General features: G+C 53.9%; 1 protein-coding gene across 1 annotated transcript; it reads right to left on the reverse strand.

Annotated features, from left to right (window-relative positions):
• Positions 1 to 5,083: 5,083 nt before the first annotated feature.
• On the reverse strand, positions 5,084 to 8,206 carry TFF3 (trefoil factor 3). Its single transcript, XM_072807069.1, has 3 exons — positions 8,045 to 8,206; positions 6,539 to 6,685; positions 5,084 to 5,281 (listed from the first exon to the last, which is right to left on the reverse strand). Exons 1-3 carry the CDS (start codon positions 8,190 to 8,192, stop codon positions 5,268 to 5,270), a joined length of 309 nt encoding a protein of 102 aa, XP_072663170.1. The 5' UTR covers positions 8,193 to 8,206; the 3' UTR covers positions 5,084 to 5,267.
• Positions 8,207 to 20,076: the final 11,870 nt, after the last annotated feature.

A 20,076-nucleotide genomic window follows, 5' to 3' on the forward strand; every position in this document is an offset into this window, starting at 1 on the left:
ATACAGGAAAAGGAGAATGAGGAAGAACTTTGACATTTGGCAAACATAAAGTGTCCCCTTCAGGGACAGAGACTGGAGGTGGGTTTGTAAACGCGGCGGTGAGGGAGAGCTGCCGACACCTGCGGGGATCCTGGTCCTCGGGGCCCGCACCTTGACACCCGGGTCCGGTCTTGGAACGAGCCCTGTGGTAGGTACAGTAGTGATGTTAGTGGGGAGAGAGGGAGGACGGGGACGAGGGAGGGACCACAGTGCTTTAGGGCTTTCCCCGGGCTCCATCCCAGCCCTGGGGTGGGATGGGGGGGTGGGGAGGGTGGAGGCACAGACCCAGCTTCAGATCCCACCTTCCCAGGCGCCTGCCTCTGGGTCCTCCAGCAGGGTGCTTGGGTGGGCTCAGGCTCGGCAGGGTGGGCCGGGGGCGCATGACACCAGGGTTTTCCCCACTGGGCCTCAGCAGCTGTGGGGATACTGGGGAGAAATGGATTGTTTGGGGGAAGAGGGAACAGAGCCCCTGAACGGGAAGCACAGGTGCAGAGTGATGGGGCCGGTGCGAGCCAAGGTCCTGTTATCCTGGCTTCTGTGAGTCTGGGGACCCTCCCTCCTCTGAACTGGGGAGGGCAGGAGGGGGCTTTAGGGAGGTTGTGCAAGGGGAGCCAGAGAATTTGCACGCCTTTGGGATTTTATGAGTTCAAAAACCGTGCTCCAGGTTTAAGACAGAAAGGATGGGAACAAACAGAGGCCAGGGAGGCAGGGGTCTCCTGGGGCTGCCCTGCTGGGGGCTGGGCAAGAGGAGGCTAGAGGCGTCCCTGGGAGGTGAGGCTCATCCCAGCAGAGGCCACCTCTTCATATCAAGGACTTCAAGGATCTCCTGAAAGGAGGTTATACTTCATAACTTAATACTTCGTAACATGCGTAAACACAAAGTTTTGAAAAAATAAATATGCGTCATGCCCTATAAACTAGGAGAAGTGAAGGGAGAGTAATGATGGAGGGAGCGACCCTACGTGTTTCTGGGACGGCGTGGGAGGAGGTGCGGGGGTGGCTCGCCCCGCACAGAGCCGCCCTCGGCGAGTGCTCCCCTAGGAAGGCAGGCAGCCCCCCCAACCCCCGCCCCGGGGGACAACGCACAAGCCATGAGGGCCCCGTCCCTGGTGGTGACATGTTTGAGACGATTTTGAGACAATTCCTCTTGGCCGGAGCTCCAAACTCCGCGAAGCCTTCCCTCGAGCCGCATGATGCTGCATCCTGGGAGATCCTGGTATCTCCAAACTTCGCAAAAACCCAAACCACAACTTGGCGTTTGGATTGAAGCAGAAGAAGGTTCTAGGGTCAAAGTCATTGTAAATAGGTCTGTGGCTGCCCTGAGCGTCCAGCAGGGAGTCCATAAGTCACCCTGGCACCCTGCAGCCCCCTGCCCTGTGTGGCTCTCAGCCCACTGGATGCCAATAGTGTCCCCCTCCCATCCGATACCCGGAAATGTGCCACAGATTTCCAAACATCCCCGACAGCGTGAGGGCCCCACTGAGGACCACTGGTCAAGGCCATGTGTCGCTGGGCCCCCATCAGCCCACCGAGCCTTCAGCCTGTGTCTTGGAGATGCCCTCCTGCCAAAGACCACAGGAACTTGGTGAGCCAAGGGACACCGTGCATCCCGGGGCATCTATGTAAGACGATGTTAGAAAGGACGAACTCAAGGACTTGGGTGTGTGTCATGTGATTCGGGGGATGCTCAAGGACATGGGTGCTGGTGGGAGGCAGAGGTAGCTGAGAGATTGAGTATCTTAATATATCTTATCTAGAAGGGGGTGGGATGAAGCCAGGCGGGAGCCAGCAGAAGGGGCCGGTGGGCCCTGGGTTCAGGTCAGGTCATCCAGGCTGGGGTAGTGACTGGGGGTGTCTCCCTCCTTCAAGACCAGTGGTCTGGCCAGGACTCGTTTGCAAGAACACCACAGCCCCCCGACCATGGGCTCCGGACAGGGCTAGGGTGAGGCCCGAAATTGAAGGGGGTCCCTGAATCTCAGCAATCAGGATAAACAGTGTTTTCGTGGAGTATTTTTTTTAAGTGGCCTGCAGGGTCCCCAGACGTCCATGGTATTTATGGGGACAAGTGAGCCACAGGTTTTGCTTGCTCCTCTGGTTCTTGACACCGGCTGGAGAAGAGTCACAGTCTTGAAGTCGGGGTCAGGACCTGCCTCTTGGACTTGGAGACCCCGTCCTCCCCGACCACCCGCTTTGTGTCCATTGTCGGGTGTCTGTGCTGTGCAGGTGGAGGTGCCCGGCTCCTCTGCCTGGCTGGACGGGGCCAGGGCCGGAGCCGGGACCTACCCAAGGACTGAGGTTTGCCGGGCCTCTGAGGCTTTTGGAAGCTCCCCAGATGACTGTAACATCCACGTTCATTCCTCGAGGTATTTTTGAGGCTACTAGCTTGGGGTGGGGGAGTGCAAGCATTCATGCTGCTTGGGACCCCCGGAGCATGGACTTGCAGGAGGACCCCCTGTGCTCCCTGCAGGAACCACAGAGAGAGAGGTCTGGGGAGAGAACTTTGAGTCCCAGGATGAGACAATTAAGCATCACCCCCAACCCAGATGATTCCCCTGAGCAGGGAGGTCATGGGAAGGAGGCCCCTGTGCTGGGGGGTGAAGGTTGTTTCCGCCTCCGAGTCTGGCCTGGGGTCTTCCCAAGTTGGCCGGGAAGAGCTCTCAAGACCCGAGCGCCCAACAATGGGATAGAAGACATCGCCTGGGGGTGGGGGTCGTGGGCAGGGCTGCCCCCCTTGGTGGTGCCTGCAGTCAGGCGGAGAAGGGTGGCTCTGATCTGGCCACCGAGTGAGGCATTGACAGCGGTGTCTGACGGGCGACGGAGGCTCGGTGGCTCTCCTGGGGCGCAGGCTGCATCCAAGAAGGGTGGGGTGCAGAGGCCTGGGGACCCTCGGGCCTCCACGGGGTCAGGGGCTGTCCCTGTCACCGGCCAGGCCTCGGCACCCCCCGCCCCCCACTCAGCAGGTGTGCGGCCAGGCCTGGCAGCCGCAGGGCTCCGGGGGCCCACGTGGTCACGGGGAGGTGAGCCTCCTCTGAGGGCCTGCCAGCCGCAGGGCGAGAGGACCCAGCAGCTCCTGGTCACCCAGAGTGCTCCCTGGGATGCCCGGCCTTTGGGATACTGGTTCCTCAGCTGTAGGTCATGGGCCCGGGTCATCCTCCATGAAGCCAGGACCCAGGGGTGCCCAGGGACATGGGAACACGCGCTGAGAGCTGCAAGCAGGGAGGTGGCCCTGCGGTCGTCTATGGACACGGGGAGTGGGTCCGGGGGAGCCACGGAGCACAGACACAGACTCAGGACTGTCGGAGAGGAAAGACAAGGGAGGGGACCCCTCACTGGGAGGATGTGGTATGGCCGGCGCTTGGTGACCAGCAGCTGGGGGACACTGCCAGCCAGGCCCAGGCATGAGGACTTGCCCTGGGGGAGCAATGCGCTGCGTCCGGCGGGGTCTTGCTCTCCCACCGGGGCCTCAAGCGACATATCTGCCCTCCTGATACTTTTCCACTGACGGTAGAAACCTGACCCAGCACACGCAGGGCGGCGAGGGCCAGAGGTGACGTATCCGGAACATGCAGGAAGCATTGCTGTAACTGAGGAAGGGACGGGGGAGGAAGGTGGGCCCCCTGCTGAAGATTCTGGGGGGACCCTGTCCCTCCGGTGTCCCTGCTGGGGCAGGTGGAGCACGGTGGGAGGAGGAGTCTGGATCAGGGGAATTCTGGGAGGTACGGGGTGGGGGGTTTGTCACCGTTGATGAGGCCGAGGAGCAGGAGGGCAACAGAGCCCCCCCGCCCTGGAGGGAAGGCACGGGGTGGGTAGCAAGGGGGACGGTGACAGCACAGCGCAGTCCCCCGGCCGCAGCTAAGATCAGGCCTGGCCTCAAAGGCTGGGCTTGGTCTGTGAAGAGAAGGGGACACAGAGGCAGAAGGAGGGGGGCACGTCCAGGTGAGCGCTGCTCGGGGTAGCAGCATGCCCAGGGGAGGGAGGAGGCTGCGCTTTGCATGCACCACGTGGTCTGAGATGTTTCCAGAAACGTTCACTCCCTGGGCCTGGGCATGAGAAGGAACACACAGGGCTTTGGATTCAGAGGCCAGGACGTCCTGCCGTGGCCCCCACACCGCAGACCCCATTGCACGGGCCTTTTCGAGTCTTTCTCCTTATGGTTCCTCATCCGTAAGGCCGGGCTAATAATATCTCACCTCCAGGGACATGCTCAGCTCCGGGAACCCGGCCCCAGGGGCTCCAGAAACGCAGCCTGTGGTTCTGATGGGAGCTGGTGCCTGTTTTCGGTAGGAGGAGGCCTCCGACCAAGAAGCCCCGCTTCCGTCGGGCTCGGAGGAGCCTCGGAGGAGCACGCAAGATCTCAGGATCCGGATCCGGATCAGGATCTCGGGCCGCAAGAGGCCGGCAGCACAGGCAGCTCTCGGGACTCCCCGCAGGCCCGTGCGTGGGGAGCTACGCGGCCCAGAAAGTCAGCGACGGCGCAGCAGCCTGCACCTAGGGGGTCGTGAGGCCTCCACGAGAACCCGAGACGGAATCCTCGAGGTGAGACTAGCTCATTTCTTCACAAAGCCGCATCCGTTTTCAGAAGAAAAAAAGTAAAAGAAGGCCACCAAGGGGTCACCGGTGCTAAACTTGACTTGCAAATAAATCCGGAAAAAGTGCCAGTTGGAAACATGGCTTTATTGGTTTGCTCTCTCCACGAAGGAAGACATGAATCCTCTTTTTTTTTTTTTTTTTTTTTTTTTTTTTGGAAACTTACATTTGAAATGTCTTTTCGGAATTCGCAGGGGGCGGTTGGCCTACTGAAGAGGCTGCTCGGCCTCCCTGCCTCCCTCCGCAGGGCTTGGTCTGAGGCCTCTGACAGCCTCACGCAAACGATGCAGCTATTTAGGGATCACCTCGCAGTTCCGAGGCCCCCCCAGGAGGGAGGCCCTGGGCTGGAGGTGCTCCTACCCCCTCCAGCCACCCCCAGGTGGCAGAGGCTGAGAAAGGAGGTGAGGCTGAGAAAGGAGAGCCGCTTGGGAGAAATAAAACACAAGAGCATCGAGTCTCAGGAAGGAGGAACTGCCCTCGTGCTGAGTACGGGGATCTTTATTCATTCAGACATCAGGCCCCAGAGCTAGCTTTGGCCAGGAGCAGGGTGAGAGAGAAGCAGGGATGAGCCAGGGGACAAGGCGGGCGTCCCGGAGTGGGGGAGGTCGCTTCCCAGGGTGTCCGGGGCCGAGGGCGTTGCTTCAAAATCTGCATTCTGGAAACAAAGCACAGGCTTGCATCCCCACGACCTGCCTCGGCTCCACCCACCGGGTGCCTGGCTTCTCAAGGTCAAGACAGGCTCCAAGGTCAGGGCCTGGGGCTGCATTCACCCCAAGTCCCTGGGAAAGTGTTTTGAGTGTCCAACCTTCCGAAGAAGAGCCCACCGGAACCTAGGGGTTCGGGCAGGTGATAGGAGAGATGGGCCTCAGCAGGGCGGCTGCCAGCCCCCGAAGGAGAAGGGGTAGGACCCTCAGCCCCCACCCCACATGGAGGGGCCCCAAGGAATGAGGAGAGCCAGCAAAGAGGGAATGGACAACCCCTTCCTGGTCCCAAAACCTTATGTGGGCCTCTGCCTGGATTTGCCAGGAAGGGGCAGGTGGCCCCGGGCACTGGGCCAGGGGGCAGGCATCATCGATGGGGATTGCGGGGGCGGCTCGCATCGGCTACAAGGAGGCCCCACTCCCTTATCACCCTGGGACAAAGGGGGCGGGTACTGACTCCAGGAAGGGACCTACTTCCAAATAGGGGCCTGTGTCCTTAGAAGGCATTTGGACTGCCAGGTGGCTTATAGCAGGCCTCACGCCTGAGATGTTGGGGTGGGGGGTGCTGATGGAGCCAGGGCGGCACCCACCCGCATGCGCCGACACCTGCTCGCGGCGGACAGGGGTGTCCCGCCCCCGCTGCACCACTGAGGCACTGGGGTCTGGGATCAAGTCCCGCATCAGGCTCCTTGCGGGGAGCCTGTATGCCTCTGACTCTCTCTCGCTGTCTCTCTCATGAATAAATTAAATCTTTAAAATAAAAAAAGAACAGGGCGCCTGTGCCCCTCGGTGGAGGCGGGGCGGGGGGAGACGGCGGGGTGTGGACGGGCACCCGGCTCCGTGCCCGCTGCTGCACCGTCGGCCCTGCCAGGACCACGTCACAAGGGCAGGGGTGTGTTTGCTGAACGCGGCTGCAGGCATTGGCCCGGCCTCCCAGGCCTGGGCATTTTCCATTTCCCTCCAAGACAGTCTTTAAACTAGTTCTCTCGACGTTGTGCCTTGACTGAACATCTTTTCGGAACAGCTGCTATTAGATTGGGCACAAACCTCTCAGCAGAGGGACATCTGGGACCGCCACGGGCCACCGACTGCCCTGGGCACGACTCCTCTGACCGAGGCCTCCACCGCCGGACAAGCCGCGGCGCTGGGTGTCCCGCCAGGGCGTGCGTGGCTTCCTGGGGACCTGGGGGCTCCCCCCTGGGGCCGCTTACCTGTGTCCTGCAACGGCTTGAAGCACCAGGGCACCCCGTGGATGCTGGAGTCGAAGCAGCAGCCCCGATTGACGCACTGCTCGGAGGTGATCTCGGGGTAGCCGCAGTCCACCCTGTCCTTGGGCGGCACCTCACACAGGTTCGTCGCTGTCCCAAATGACACCCGGTCAGCACCCGGAGCCCTTGCCAGCCTGGGTCGGTCTGCTGACTTCATCCTGCGAGCGCGCAGCCTCCCCCAGCATCTGGGGTGGAGGCGCAGGACCCCAGCCCCACCCCGGCATCTGCTTGAGGACGACCCTCGCCCGTGGATGGTTTCACACGCTCGGGGGGAGCTCTGGCCTCTGCCAGGGTGCCCCTCGCACTCATGCGCCCCCAGGGCCCCGTCGGGGAGCCCACGGGGCCGCGGTTCCCTCCAGCTGGCAGGAACCCCTGGAAATCTGGGGGCCCCTGAACCCAGAAACAGAGTTTCCCTTCACTGTTTGATCAACAAAAAACTGCCCCCCTTAAAAAATAAATAGTATAATAGATGATACACCCTCAAAACAGAAGACCACAATGCGAGCTATTTTTTGCCCCTTTTCTGTGTCCCCCTGTCCCCCATTTACTCGGTTTGTCACACCTTCCCGGCACCTCCTTCCATCCTCAACTCTTGTGTCTCAAGCAAGCCTATGTTGGCTCCAGTTTCGCAACGTTTGCCTCGTTGCCTGACGGGATTTTTCTTAGGAAAACAGAACCCGCAGGAGATCCCCGAAATCCTCTCCTATCTCTGCTACCCGGAAAATTCTCATTCCCGCAGCTCCGAACGTCGCTCCCACTGGGACCCCTGAGACGGTGTGGCGTGGTGGGGGCATCCCGGGCTACAGCAGGTGCACAGCTCCCCAGGTGACCCGGGGGGGCACCCCAGCTGGGAACCACTGCCTCTGGCATCTGATAAGAGCCGCACCCTAATTTCCTCAAACTTGGGTCGATGGGATAGTCACGCCCCCACCCCCACCTGCAGGCACAGTGCCAGCGCTGAGTGAAAACTGCCTGCGTGTACCGAAAATGTTCTGGAAGAAATTGCTCCCACCGGACTTTCTGTTCCATAAACGTGCCAGCACAGCGCATAAAGACCTCTATGGTAATTCAGAAATCTGCGGCCGAGAGGGCGATGGGGCAATAGGGTTGGCAGCGGCTGCCAGCAGGCCGGGCAGACCTGGGTTCTAACCCGGTTCCAGCCCTGCCCGGGAGGGCTGCCCACGACCAGTCACTCGCTTTCTGAGCCTCAGTTTGCTTGTCTGTGAAACGGAAACAGCAAGATCCAGTTTGTGGTGCTACTGAGAGGGACCATGTGCGTCCGGTGATTGGCAGTTACTAACGGACGAGGGGGCTTGGTCACCTTGCCCCGAGCCCCCACGAGGCCCCCCGAGCCTGGGGCCTGTGTCCCTGCCCCTGCTCCTCTGTCCCCACTCTGCCACCAGCCCCCTCCTTCCCACGGAGTGGAGAGGAAGTCCGAGCAGTACTCACCCAGGCCCTGGTAAGCCACTGCCAAGCTGGAGGACCCCAGGACCAGGACCACCACCAGCAGCCAGAGCACTCTGGCCTCCATGGTCACGGGTGGGCTCTGGGGACCCGACCGCTCAGAGATCGTGCCGCGTCGGCCCAGAAGACGCATTTATACCCTTGTGTTTGCCCAGGTCCTCTGGCTTCTGTTTGTCTGGGGACGGCCCTTCCCTCTGGCTCTGGCCGCACCTACTTCTCCCGGCGCAGGGCCCTACAGCCCCCAGCGGCTCGTCTTCCTGAAGGCGAGAGGCAGTCGGACCCCAGGGCGGTAGCAAGCAGCGGGGGGGCCAGACTCCAGTCTCTGGGTTCCACTCCTCTCCGGGGAGCAGGGCTGTGGGTCCAGGCTCGGCCGGCCTCGGGGAGAGGATGAAGTCTCATTTCAGGGCCGGACAGTGGCCAGCAGCCCAGGCAGGAGCAGTCCAGGAGGCTCCCTCCTCAGTGAGCACAGCGCCCGGAGTCCCAGACCGGGCTTGGGGACCTGAAAAGACGGGGCCCGCTGGCGAGTCAGGCACACCGTGCACCCGGATCTCGTTTCCTCCTCGAAATTCTTAAAAATCTCGTCCTTTCTGTTTTTATTGTTGACAGCAAGATTTATTTTTATCATTAAGTACACTTTCATAAACGTCTTCAGTAAACTTACACAATATTTTAATGAAATTCAATTTAATAAATTGTAATATTTTGAAAACAAGAGGATGCATGCAGTGGGTTTTGAAAAAATCAGACAATACCAAATAAAGGCCTCCCCTGTCTAGAGATACCTGTGTTTAACACTTCTTTCTTTCTTTCTTTCTTTTTTAAGATTTTATTTATTTATTCATCAGAGACACACACAGAGAGGCAGAGACACAGGCAGAGGGAGAAGCAGGCTCCCTGCGGGGAGCCCGATGCGGGACTCGATCCCAGGACCCCAGGATCACAACTTGAGCCGAAGGCAGATGCTCAACCGCTGAGCTACCCATGCGGCCCTGTTTAACATTTTCTTAGGTATTTTTCCAGAAAAGTTTTCTCCAGATCCAAGCACGTTTTCTTTTTCTCTTTTTCTTTATCTTTTCCAAGCACATTTTTAACCCAAATGAGAACTTACGAGACACATTTGCTCATCCGCCTTTTTTTTTTTTTTTTAAATGAAGGGCATATCCTGGAAATTATTTTACCACAACCTATCAAAACGAGATGGGAATAATTATGCTCATGGTCCAGAGAAATGAACTGAGGCTCACAATATAAGGTGCCCGTTGGGACTTCCTCTCATGGACCAGGCGGAGCTAGGATCTGGAAGCAGGTGCACCTGGCTGGTCACCTCAGCGCCCAGGTGGGGGTGCGGGGTTGGAGGGGGACCTGGAGCACCCCAGAGTTTGTCCACAGAGCTGTCCTCCACGCGGTGACTGAGGGGCCTGGCTGTGCTCGCCTTGGCAATGGGGGTTGGGTCCCACCTTGTGACAGCCCAGGCCTAGCCCGTGAGGACCCAACCCTCTCCACCTGGTTTGCACCCCTCTTGCAAGACAAGTGCAGGCTGAAGGCAGAGCACTGTCTGTGTTGTCTTAAGGCCTGGCTTTGCGCCCCGCAGGAGAGCGTGCACCGAGCTCACAGATGACAGGAGCCGCGTTATTAAAAGATCATTGTAGAGAAAATCCCCGGGAGCCTCTTCTGGATGGACCTCTGCCTTCCCACTCCCCACAACATCCTTGGGCCCGGCAGGGTCATGGAGCTGAGCCAGGTCCCAGGAAAGCGCAAACACCCCAGAATCGGGCTCAGAAGGGACAGCTGTTTGAAGCCGCTGGAGTGCCCCAGTCTCCACCCAACCGCACTTGGGATCCTCTGGGGAGAAGGAACCGTATGGGTGCTGTCCCTCCCCGAATCCTCCCTGAATCCTCCCGGAATCTTCCTTGAATCCTCCCCAAATCTTCCCAAATCCTCCCCAAATCCTCCCCGGCAGCCAGTGCCCAGCCACCACCGCAGAGAAAAACCACCCGGCCTTTTGCTTCAGTGAACTCAGTTGATGTCAACTGAGCCTGGGGCTTGGAGGGCTGAGGTGATAAACCCCTGCCCTTGGAGAGCCCCCCGTGGGGAGACAGGGTCGTGTGGGACTTCCAATGGGAAGCTGAGAGTTTTGGTCCCAAGTCACTTTACCACCTGGGCCCCAGTCTCCTGTCCTGTCACACACGCCCCGCTCCCAGGGCTGCACGAGGGGGACACGCAGAGTGAGCCGGGCACCTGGGGACATCCGTCCGTCCATCACCTGCCGGGTGACCCAGACCCTCGGGTCTGATGGATGGGCAGCCGAGGCACCGGGGGCAGCAGGGCCTGAGCTGGGCTGCCAGGCAGGGAGAGCACAGACCTCTCGGTGGCCAGCGGGCCTGAGCTGGCCCGTGGGGACTAGAGCGTTGGGGAAGTGTTTGTGGGGGGAAGGTCCTGTGTGTTTGTCTCCTCTGTTCTAGCGAACTCTCCAGCCAGGGGCAGAGGACGGGGTCCGAAGGGCCCACTGTGCCTTCCAGAGCTCACAGGTCTGTAGCCTTCCCCAGCCTCCCTGCTGACTCTCGGGGGATGGGGAGCTCATCTTCCAGGAACGGATGAAAACCAGGGCCAGAGCTGCAGGCCCAGGACTGTCGCGAGCCCCACCCTGACTAGTGGCTGTCCTGTGCACCCCTAACTCCTCCTCTCAAGCCTTCCCTCTGCCACAGTCTCCCTGGCCACGTGTCTGGACCGTCCTGGGACCCTGCCCCTCCGAATCCCTCCCGCCCTGAGCTGTGTGTGCTGGTGTCCCAGGGAAGGTGCGGTTCTCCAGGAAGCTCCGAGAAGCGGGTGGTCTGGCCCTGAGCACTGGGGCTGCACAACCTCCCACCCGCAGAGCGCACGGCCGATGGCATGTCTGTGTCACAAGGAGGGACTGAGCGTGGATGGAGGGCAAGTGCTCAGCCTTCTAGTGTTGGACCCTAAGGACCAAGCAGAGCCCCCTGACCCCAGAGCCCACAGGCCAGTGAGGCAGAGTAAGGCTTGACATGGGGATCGCAAGGTAGCGTAGTAAGGCTTCTCTTTGCAAGTGCAGTCTGAACTGGGTCTTGAGGAGTGAAGAGGAGTTCCCAGGTGGGTGAGGGGCACAGGGTGTTCCAGGCAGGAACAGCTAACACTCAAAGGCAAGAGTCGGCGTGACCTACACAGGCTTACATATTCCGTGCTGCCTCTCGGCTCCCTGAGACTGTCACTCTTGGTGATTCAAGGCAGCAGAGAGCCAGATGGAGGGAAAAGATACACAGCCCGGTTAATCGGCACGCCTAGGTCAGCCCTGGGATCACACACCTCCCTGGGGGATCTCCTATTGACCTGCTGTCACGCCGTTCTGCAGCTGCCCTGGGTGTGGGCACCTCCCTCTGTGCTCTTGCACAGAACTTCCTGCTGCTTTCTGGAGAGGGGCTTTCAGACACTTCCTGGAGGCTCCTGTCTTTGGTGTGGATAAATGGAGGGGTAGCTGGGGGGCACTGTGCAGTTGGCTCCCCACCAACTCTGGAAGAGGGGACGGTAGAGGACAGAGGGCCCTGGTGAGTCAGAACACAGGCCCTGAGCCCCAGGACCCCCCTCACGGGCCTTGTGCCTCCCGCCCCCAGCACTGGACCAGTGCCTGTCCTACTATATACGGGCGCATGTGACAGCCCCTGGGTTTCGGAGGAGCCAATGTCTAGACCAAAGCCTACTGCTGGTGGTTTCACCATAGTTGCCCCGACTCCAGAGCTCCTTTGGGTTTGGGGGCTGTTGCATCAGCCCCAGCTGCTGTGACAACCAGGAAAGTTTCCCAGGAATGAGTGAGCTGGTGACCAGGACACCAAAGGAAGAGCGATAAGTTAGAAATAAACAGAGCTAATAGCCAGGGAGCAGATGTGCCTGGGGGCGCCAGGCCCCTCATTGGCAGCCCCGCCTTGCAGACCCGGATGGGCCTTTCTTGAGCAGCTGGACCAGCTCCAACAGGAAGCCCGGGCTCTGGCAGTGCATTGACACGGGGCATGGGACATGGAGATGCCCCCGACCTGCACCTGTTGCACGCCGGCCCTTGGCACTGCGCTGAGCCGTGTCCCAGGAGGACAGCCAGGGAAGGCGGAAGATGGTCCTCTGCCAGCCACGCTGGGCAGCCCCTGTGCTCTCGGGTTTCAGATTTCTTCCCTGTGAATCAAGCCATTGTCACCAAGTGACTTCCCAGTGTGCTGGAGTGGAGACTGTCCTCCCAAAATCCATATCCTCCCTGGAACCGCCGGGTATGGACTATTTGAAACTGGGTTGTTGCAAGTGTAAGTACTTAAATTAAAATGAGGTCAGACAGGAGTGGGGTGGCCCTTAGTCCAATATGGTTGGTGTCCCCAGAAGGACAGAAACACAGACGCGCAGGGGGATGGCATGTGATGATGGAGGGCCCGGTGGGCGAGATGCAGGGAAGAGCCGAGGAGCCCCCCAGGACTGCCTGCAGCTGTGGGAGGTGGAAGAGGCAGGAAGGACCCTCCTCCAGCGCCCTGGTCGGGAGCACAGCTTGCACCTTCATTTCAGACTTTGTGGCCCCCGCACTGTGAGGGAGGAGCTCTCTCTGCGGGAACCACCTAGTCCGATGGCCTTTGTTACGGCAGCCCCAGCGCACACGAGGTGCATCTAGCCCAAGAGCTACCTTCACTTGGGTTTTCTCGCAAAGGTGGGGGGAAAGCACCCAGAGAGAGACCTGGAGAGCTGGGGCCCCGGGGACCTTCCCCTTTCCACCCTGACCGGGCTTCCCATGGCCTCTGCCTGGTGCTCGGGGCCCTGCCCCCCCCAGCCCCATCTGCTGTGCCAACCACACGCCCACGCTTCCATCCCCACCCTAGGCCTACATTTGCCCTCCCTGTGCGCCTTCAATTGCTGGTCTCTACAAATCGCTGGTCATGTGAAATCAATCCCCAGTGTTTGTAGAACCCTTCCCTGCACTCCCATACGTCACCCAAATCATCCCCAGGGAGTCCTTTGTTCCAATTTCCTTGTCTCAGGGGAGGCTGAGACAACATAGGCCTCTGGGGAATGGTGAGACTCCGGTATCCTGGTCAAAGCTGGGCCAGGCTCCACCCCCCAGGCCAGGGGAGGCCCATTAGGGAGGTGACCGTGTCCTGAGTTGTCCAAACTGGGACACTTCTCAGAGCATACAGGGCACTAGTAATGATTACACCAGGAACAGAAGTGTGAACGGGGATCATCCTAAGCCAACGGGCCTCCCTCCAGGCCTCCAGTCTGTGTGTGACTCCGATGAAACACAGGCACACATAGTGTTCAAAGCTCTGGAAACACAAGCCATGTGATCACACATGAGTGTGTCATGCTCCGTCATGTTCTGACATACGTGTTGTGTAGTGATGGAAAACCTGCAAGTGGATATGAGGGTGTGTGTCTGGCCCCTACTGTGCTCAGGCTGCTGTCACAGCAGACCATGGACGGGGTGGCTCATCTGCAGCGGTTATTTCTCAGAGCTCTGGAGGCTCGAAGGCTGGGATCACGATGCCAGCACGGTCGCCTTCTGGGGAGAGCTCTCTTCTTGCTCACAGGTGGAAGAGCTCTCTTCCAAAAGAGAAGAAGAGCTCCACCAAAGAGCTCTCTTCTTTGCCTCACATGGTGGAAGGACAGAAATGGTGAAAATGGTGAAAAACAAAGTTTCTAGGACCTGTGAGACAGTATCACAAGGACTAACAGAAGTGGAAAAAAAAAAAGGAAAAAATTATTAATACTGGATCTTTGAAAAGAGAAAAAAAAAACAATCGATATGTTTCTAACTAGACCCATCAAGAAAACAATGAAAGAACACACATATAACCAATATCAGAAATGAAAGATGGGCTACCGTTGTAGCCCTACAAACATTCGAAAGGAAAATCAGGTGATAGGCAGAATAATACCAATATTTATACCCACAAATCTGATGACTCAGATGAAATGGACAAATCCCTTGAAAAATACAATTTACCAGATGGACAGAAGAAGAAATAGAAAATCTAGATATCCCTATTTCTATGGAAAATTTTGTAGTTAGTAGCAAAAGTCTTCCTGCAAAGTAAATTTCACATTCAGGTGGTTTCTGAAATTCTGTCAAAGAGCTCCCCTCTCACACCAACTACTATAAGGAAAAAAAAGGAGGGGGGGGACAACGAAGAAGGATTGCTCCCCAGCTCATTTTACGGGGCCAGCATAAATCTAATACCAAAACCTGGCAAATATATTATGAATTACGAAACACCACCACAAATGTAGATTCAGAAATACTTAAAATACTGGCAAGCTGAACCCAAGAACATACAAAACCAGTAACACATCATGGATGATAAGGGTTTGTCTAATGAAAAAAAGGTAGGTTTGGGGCACCTGGGTGGCTCAATCAGTGAAGTATCTGCCTTTGGCTCAGGTCATGATCTCAGGGTCCTGGGAGCGAGTCCTGCATCAGGATCCCTGCTCAGCAAGGAGCCTGCTTCTCCCTCTCCCTCTGCCTCCTGCTCACTCTGCTTCTCCTCTCTCTCTCTGTGTCAAATAAATAAAATAAAATAAAATTAAATTAAATTAAATTAAATTAAATCAAGGAAGGTTTAACATCAGATAATCAATCAATGCAATTCACTACATTAACAGAAAAAGTGAAAAAAAAAACGATCATTTCAACAAATGCATTGAAAGCATTTAACCAAGTTCATACTCACACATGGTGAAGACTCTCAATTAGGAATAGAGAGAAACTTTCAGCAGCTGATAAAGAGTATCTACCAAAAAAACACCACAGCACCATTCTTTGTGGTAAAACATGAGCATTCTTCCCTTAAGACTAGGAACAAGGCAAGGATTCTTGCCCTCATTTCTATTTAACATTGTCAGGGTGGTCCTAATAGGTGTAGTAAGGCAAGAGGGGAAAAGGGCATAAAGATCACAGAGGAAGAAGTAAAATTTCCCTTATTCACAGATGATAATTTGACTTCCAATGGTTTGCTGTGAATATGTAAAAGCGCAATTCATTTTTATATGACTTTGTATCCTATACTTTTGTGGTTTGGAAGATTTCTTCAGATTTTCTAAAGTTGCACACATTGTGAAGGTACAGTCGATAGGTCTGACTCAATTAAAATCCAAGGGATCTCTTCAGCCAGACATGACAGATGAATAAAAAGCCAAGCCAGGGGATCCCTGGGTGGCTCAGCTGTTTGGCACCTGCCTTTGGCCCAGGATGTGATCCTGGAGACCTGGGATCGAGTCCCACATCAGGCTCCTTGCATGGAGCCTGCTTCTCCCTCTGTCTGTGTCTCTGCACCCCTCCCCCCGCCTCTCATGAATAAATTAATAAAATCTTGAAAAAAAAAAAAAAAAGAAAAGCCAAACCACAGGGATGCCTGGGTGGCTCAGAGGTTGAGCATCTGCCTTCAGCTCAGAGCATGACCCCGGGGTCCTGGGATCGAGTCCCCCATCGGGCTCCCCACAGGGAGCCTGCTTCTCCCTCTGCCTGTGTCTCTACCTCTCCCTCTGTGTCTCTCACGAATAAATAAATAAAATCTTTTTTTAAAAAAAAAAGCCCAGTCACAAACTAGGAAAAGATATTTGAAACCTATGTAATGGACAAAGGATCACTATCAAGGACACAAAGAATTTTTTTTTTTTATTGGAGTTCAATTTGCCAACATATAGCATAACACCCAGTGCTCATCCCACCAAGTACCCCCCGTCAGTGCCCGTCACCCAGTCACCCCGACCCCCCGCCCACCTCCCTTTCCACCACCCCTAGTTCGTTTTCCAGAGTTAGGAGTCTCTCGTGTCTGTCTCCCTCTCTGATATTTCCCACTCATTTTTTCTCCTTTCCCCTTTATTCCCTTTCACTATTTTTTATATTCCCCAAATGAATGAGACCATATAATGTTTGAAGGACACAAAGAATTTCTACAAACCAGTGAGAAAAAGACAAACATGGTTTTTAAAATACACATACAGGTAATTCATGGTAAAGGATGGAAAGGGGCCCAACATCACTCACAGTGGGGAACGATACAATCACCTAACATTTACACACCACTTCGATCACATGGATTGTACCCACCTCACAAAATACTGACAAGGGTACAGAGAAAGAGGAACTCTTCCTCAAAGTTAATGAGTGTAATTAATGCATCTACTTGGATAAGCCTTTGGACAATACCTAGTAAATGGAACGAGTGCATATTGTTTTGATAGTAAGAAATTGGAAATAATATATATAATTGCTTATCAATAGGGCAATGCATTCCACATTAAAATAAATGAATCAGGCCTATTTTTGTCAATAGGAATATGTTTCAGAAGTTAAATGTAAAATATAAGATCAAAGCCTGTACATTATAATATCACTTCTATTATTTAAAAACAACAACAGGGCAGCCCCGGTGGCGTAGCGGTTTAGCGCTGCCGTCAGCCCAGGGTCCTGATCCTGGAGACCCTGGATCAAGTCCCATGTCGGGCTCTCTGTATGATGCCTGCTTCTCCCTTTGCCTGTGTCTCTGCCATTCTCTCTCTCTCTCTGTCTCTATGAATAAATAAATAAAATCTTTAAAAAAAAGAAAATAAAATAAAAACAAAAAAAACCCCCATCACCTACTGTTGATGGATATACACGGGAATAATGTATAGTGATTTCAGAATGGCGGTTATCTCCAGGAAGGGAGGGAAAAGAATGGGTAAAAGAGGTACTTTCACTGTTTTATTTCTTTTTATAAAAAGAGAGGTATCAAGGCAAATAGAAAGTCCAACATGGATAAGTCTGGGTAGTGTGTAGGGATGCCTGGGTGGCTCATTTGGTTGAGCATTTACCTTCAGCTCAGGGCGTGATCCTGGGGTCCTGGGATCGAGTCCCTGCATCGTGCTCCCTGCAGGGAGCCTGCTTCTCCCTCTGCCTGTGTCTCTGCCTTTCTCTCTCTCTGAGTCTCTCGTGAATATCTCTGCTTCTTTGGTTGGTTGTGCTAGGTGAAACTGAAGGTGCTCTATGCTAGAAAATGTTAGTACAAACCATCAAGTTTACTGGACAGGATCTTACCATCATGTAACTTCTCAAATATTTCATTCAAAGATAGTTAAGGCACTTTTAACTTAGTCACACATTTTAAACTACAAAAGAAATGACATTAAAATTTTGCCATTAAAATAATTACAAAATGTATGCTTTTATTCAAGGACTAGATTACATTTAGGACAAAAAGGTTTTTCCTATTTAAAATTCTTACCTTGTAAATTTTAATTTGTATATTCATGAGCAGCTCTGGACATTTATACTGTTTTGTTTCCTTGTTATAAACTTTCAGATTGTTGGTTTATTGACTGTAAGAGTTCTATGTTATGATTGAAAGAAAAAGATTACTGGAGAGAATAATTGTTTCGGAATGGTGCCCGTTACTGTGATGTCAATGAAGGATTTGTCCGGAGTTTTAAATATAAACCAGTATTTTATGGAGGTTTTCTCAGCCACCAGTAGTCTATCCTGGCTGAAACTGAGTACATCAGATTTAACATAGGAGCGGAATTCTACATAACACTGTGAAATGTAATCTTAACTGCCCTCAAGTACCTTATTAAACTCTTACTCTGAACCCAGTGTCAAAAAAAAAATTAAAGATAAATCTTTTAAAAAATAAAATAAATAAAAATAAAAATCCAGATAACATAACGTGGTTTGTGAAGCTGAGAGTGACCAAACCTGAGAGAAGCCAACTCTCAGACTCGGGATCTGGTCCAGGATGAGGGAGGGACCTCTCTGGAATTCCATCCAGGGTCTGTCTTAATAGCAAATAAAGTCTCCAGTCATTTCAAATTTTCTGATTTTGATTCCTAGGTCTCCTGTAGCACAGTCTCAACTTTCTATCCATATTAGTCACTTTACCAAATCTGCTAGATATGAAGACCTGACTATGTCCTGGGTTGGGGAGGAAGAGCGTGCATGAGTGTCCACTTGGTATCCCAGTGGGAAAATGCCAAGTAAACGATCATGGGTTTATACTACTAATCTCCGACGCAAATGCGCCATGGGTGTGTCCCCATGCTGTGCACCATCTCATCCTTCACCTCAAAGTCCGTCAGAATAAACAACAGATCATGATTCTGACTTTCTAGAAATGAGCACTAATCCATCAGAGGAGGATAAGTGGTCTATCAGATTTTTCACTAATGGGATGAGCACTGGGTATTATATTATATGTTGGTAAATCAAACTTAAATAAAAACAAATGTAAAAAAAGAAATAAAAATAATAAATTCAAAAAAAGATTTTTCACTAAAAGGTAGAATAAGAATGATCAGAATTGAAAGTATCTTATATCTCATAAAATGCAACCCTCTATCATACCTGGTTCTTCCCACCACATCACAGAGAAATTTTAGCTCAACTACAGTAGTTTTTAGGGAACTCAAAAGAAATGGAAAGCAGATCCCATCCTTAAGCGATGCATTATTTGCCAAAAGCAAAAAACATACCATCAAAGCTGCAAAGAGAATGCGCAAGACGACCTGGGCCAGTATTTCCACATGCTTCCTTGCACCTGTCTATGCAGGAGTGGGAGGTTTCTCTGCGCGGGGCAGGGGAGAGATTCCCCATAACCAGCCGCCTCCCCAGGGCTGCTGCTCACAGGGATTCTGGGTGGTTTGTGTTAAAGGTGCCACGTGGGCATTTGTCAGATTTGAGGCCAGTATCCCTCTCACGGTGACCCTGTCGGTACTCACCATCACCTCAATGTTTCAAAGAATGCTTTGGCCCTGCCATCATGTATGCACCCTGTTAAGTCTGAAATCCATCAGGGAATTGAAAGCAAAAGTGTGAGACTACAAAGAAAGGCAAACCCCACAGGCAAGAGCCGGCCTCGGTGGCCAATGACTCTCTGTAGTTCTTACTTATAAAGGTGCCCACCTGGTCTCAAGACTCATGATGGCCCTGTTTTGCATATCAAGTGGCAAGAAGCTAAATACTGTGGTTCACTAGTAGATCGTTCATACATACATCTCGTTTTGGATGTCTTGAGAGGTTTTACCAAAGCATTAATATTTGTCGAGCTCCTATAGGTGGATAAGTTATTGAACAAAGGACAATCGGTCAATATTTACCAAACATCCTTTGTGTGCCCGGGCTTCAGCCCAGGTGCTGTGGGAGGTCATAAAGGAAGAGGATGACGTGGTCACCATTGATAAGAAAACTGCTGTCATGAGGGGGCATTATAAAGTCAAAGACCACATTGTGGGATCCTGGCCACCTGCACAACACTGTAGTGACTGCCCTCCAGTGGCTCAGCACACTGAGAAGGAGCCAGCAGAAGAATATGTTAACTTCAAAAATGAGGTCACCAACACACACGCAGGCTGCAGGAGGGAAGATGTGTGGGCGTTGGGTATCAACGTTAGCGCATCTCTCTTCTAATGGAGATGGTGATAGAGGAAGAGGATACTCTGTACTGGGCTGTGAAAGGCAGGAGGGATGTCATCAAGTCAATGGGGATGTGTTGTTCAAATATGAAGAAGATGCAGCAAGAAGGCACCTCTTTCCAGGACATCAGAGCAGAGTGAGACATCCTGAGACTTGAATATGTGGTGGAAGACACGTTGGGTACGCAGAGAGCAGAAGGGTCCCTGGTGCTTGGCCTCCAGATGGCAAGAACCAAGCACAGTGGTCATGGCCTGGGTCCTTCATCTTCATCTTTGATGTGAGGTGGGAAGGCTGAGAGAGGATGGCCCTGATGGGTCTAGAGACAGAGACTGGGATTCAAGCTTCCTTGGTGTCCCTGGACCCCTGAACTGTGGTTTCCTGACGGATGACCATGACACCTTCCAAGATGCTGTGAGTCAAGCAGCAACGGGCAGCACAATGCAACAGGTAAGGTGCCATTGGCTTGCTGACAGCGGGAGTTGGTGACAGAGACCCATACAGTGACTGCTTTGTTACTATTGGGATGATCTGGGGGGCCATCCTTGGTCCTTCATGACTCAGTTCCATGGGGTTTGGTCTAACTCACTAA

This window comes from Canis lupus, chromosome 30 (genome assembly GCF_048164855.1).
Source record: "Canis lupus baileyi chromosome 30, mCanLup2.hap1, whole genome shotgun sequence".
NCBI classification, from domain to species: domain Eukaryota; kingdom Metazoa; phylum Chordata; class Mammalia; order Carnivora; family Canidae; genus Canis; species Canis lupus.

Bases quoted from the DNA above. Each gene is read 5' to 3' on its own strand.
- TFF3 (XM_072807069.1), bottom strand. From the start codon at position 8,192: ATGCGTCTTCTGGGCCGACGCGGCACGATCTCTGAGCGGTCGGGTCCC. The intron at 6,686-8,044 runs GTGAGTACTGCT...CATTTGGGACAG, and splicing joins AGTGGCTTACCAGGGCCTGG to CGACGAACCTGTGTGAGGTG.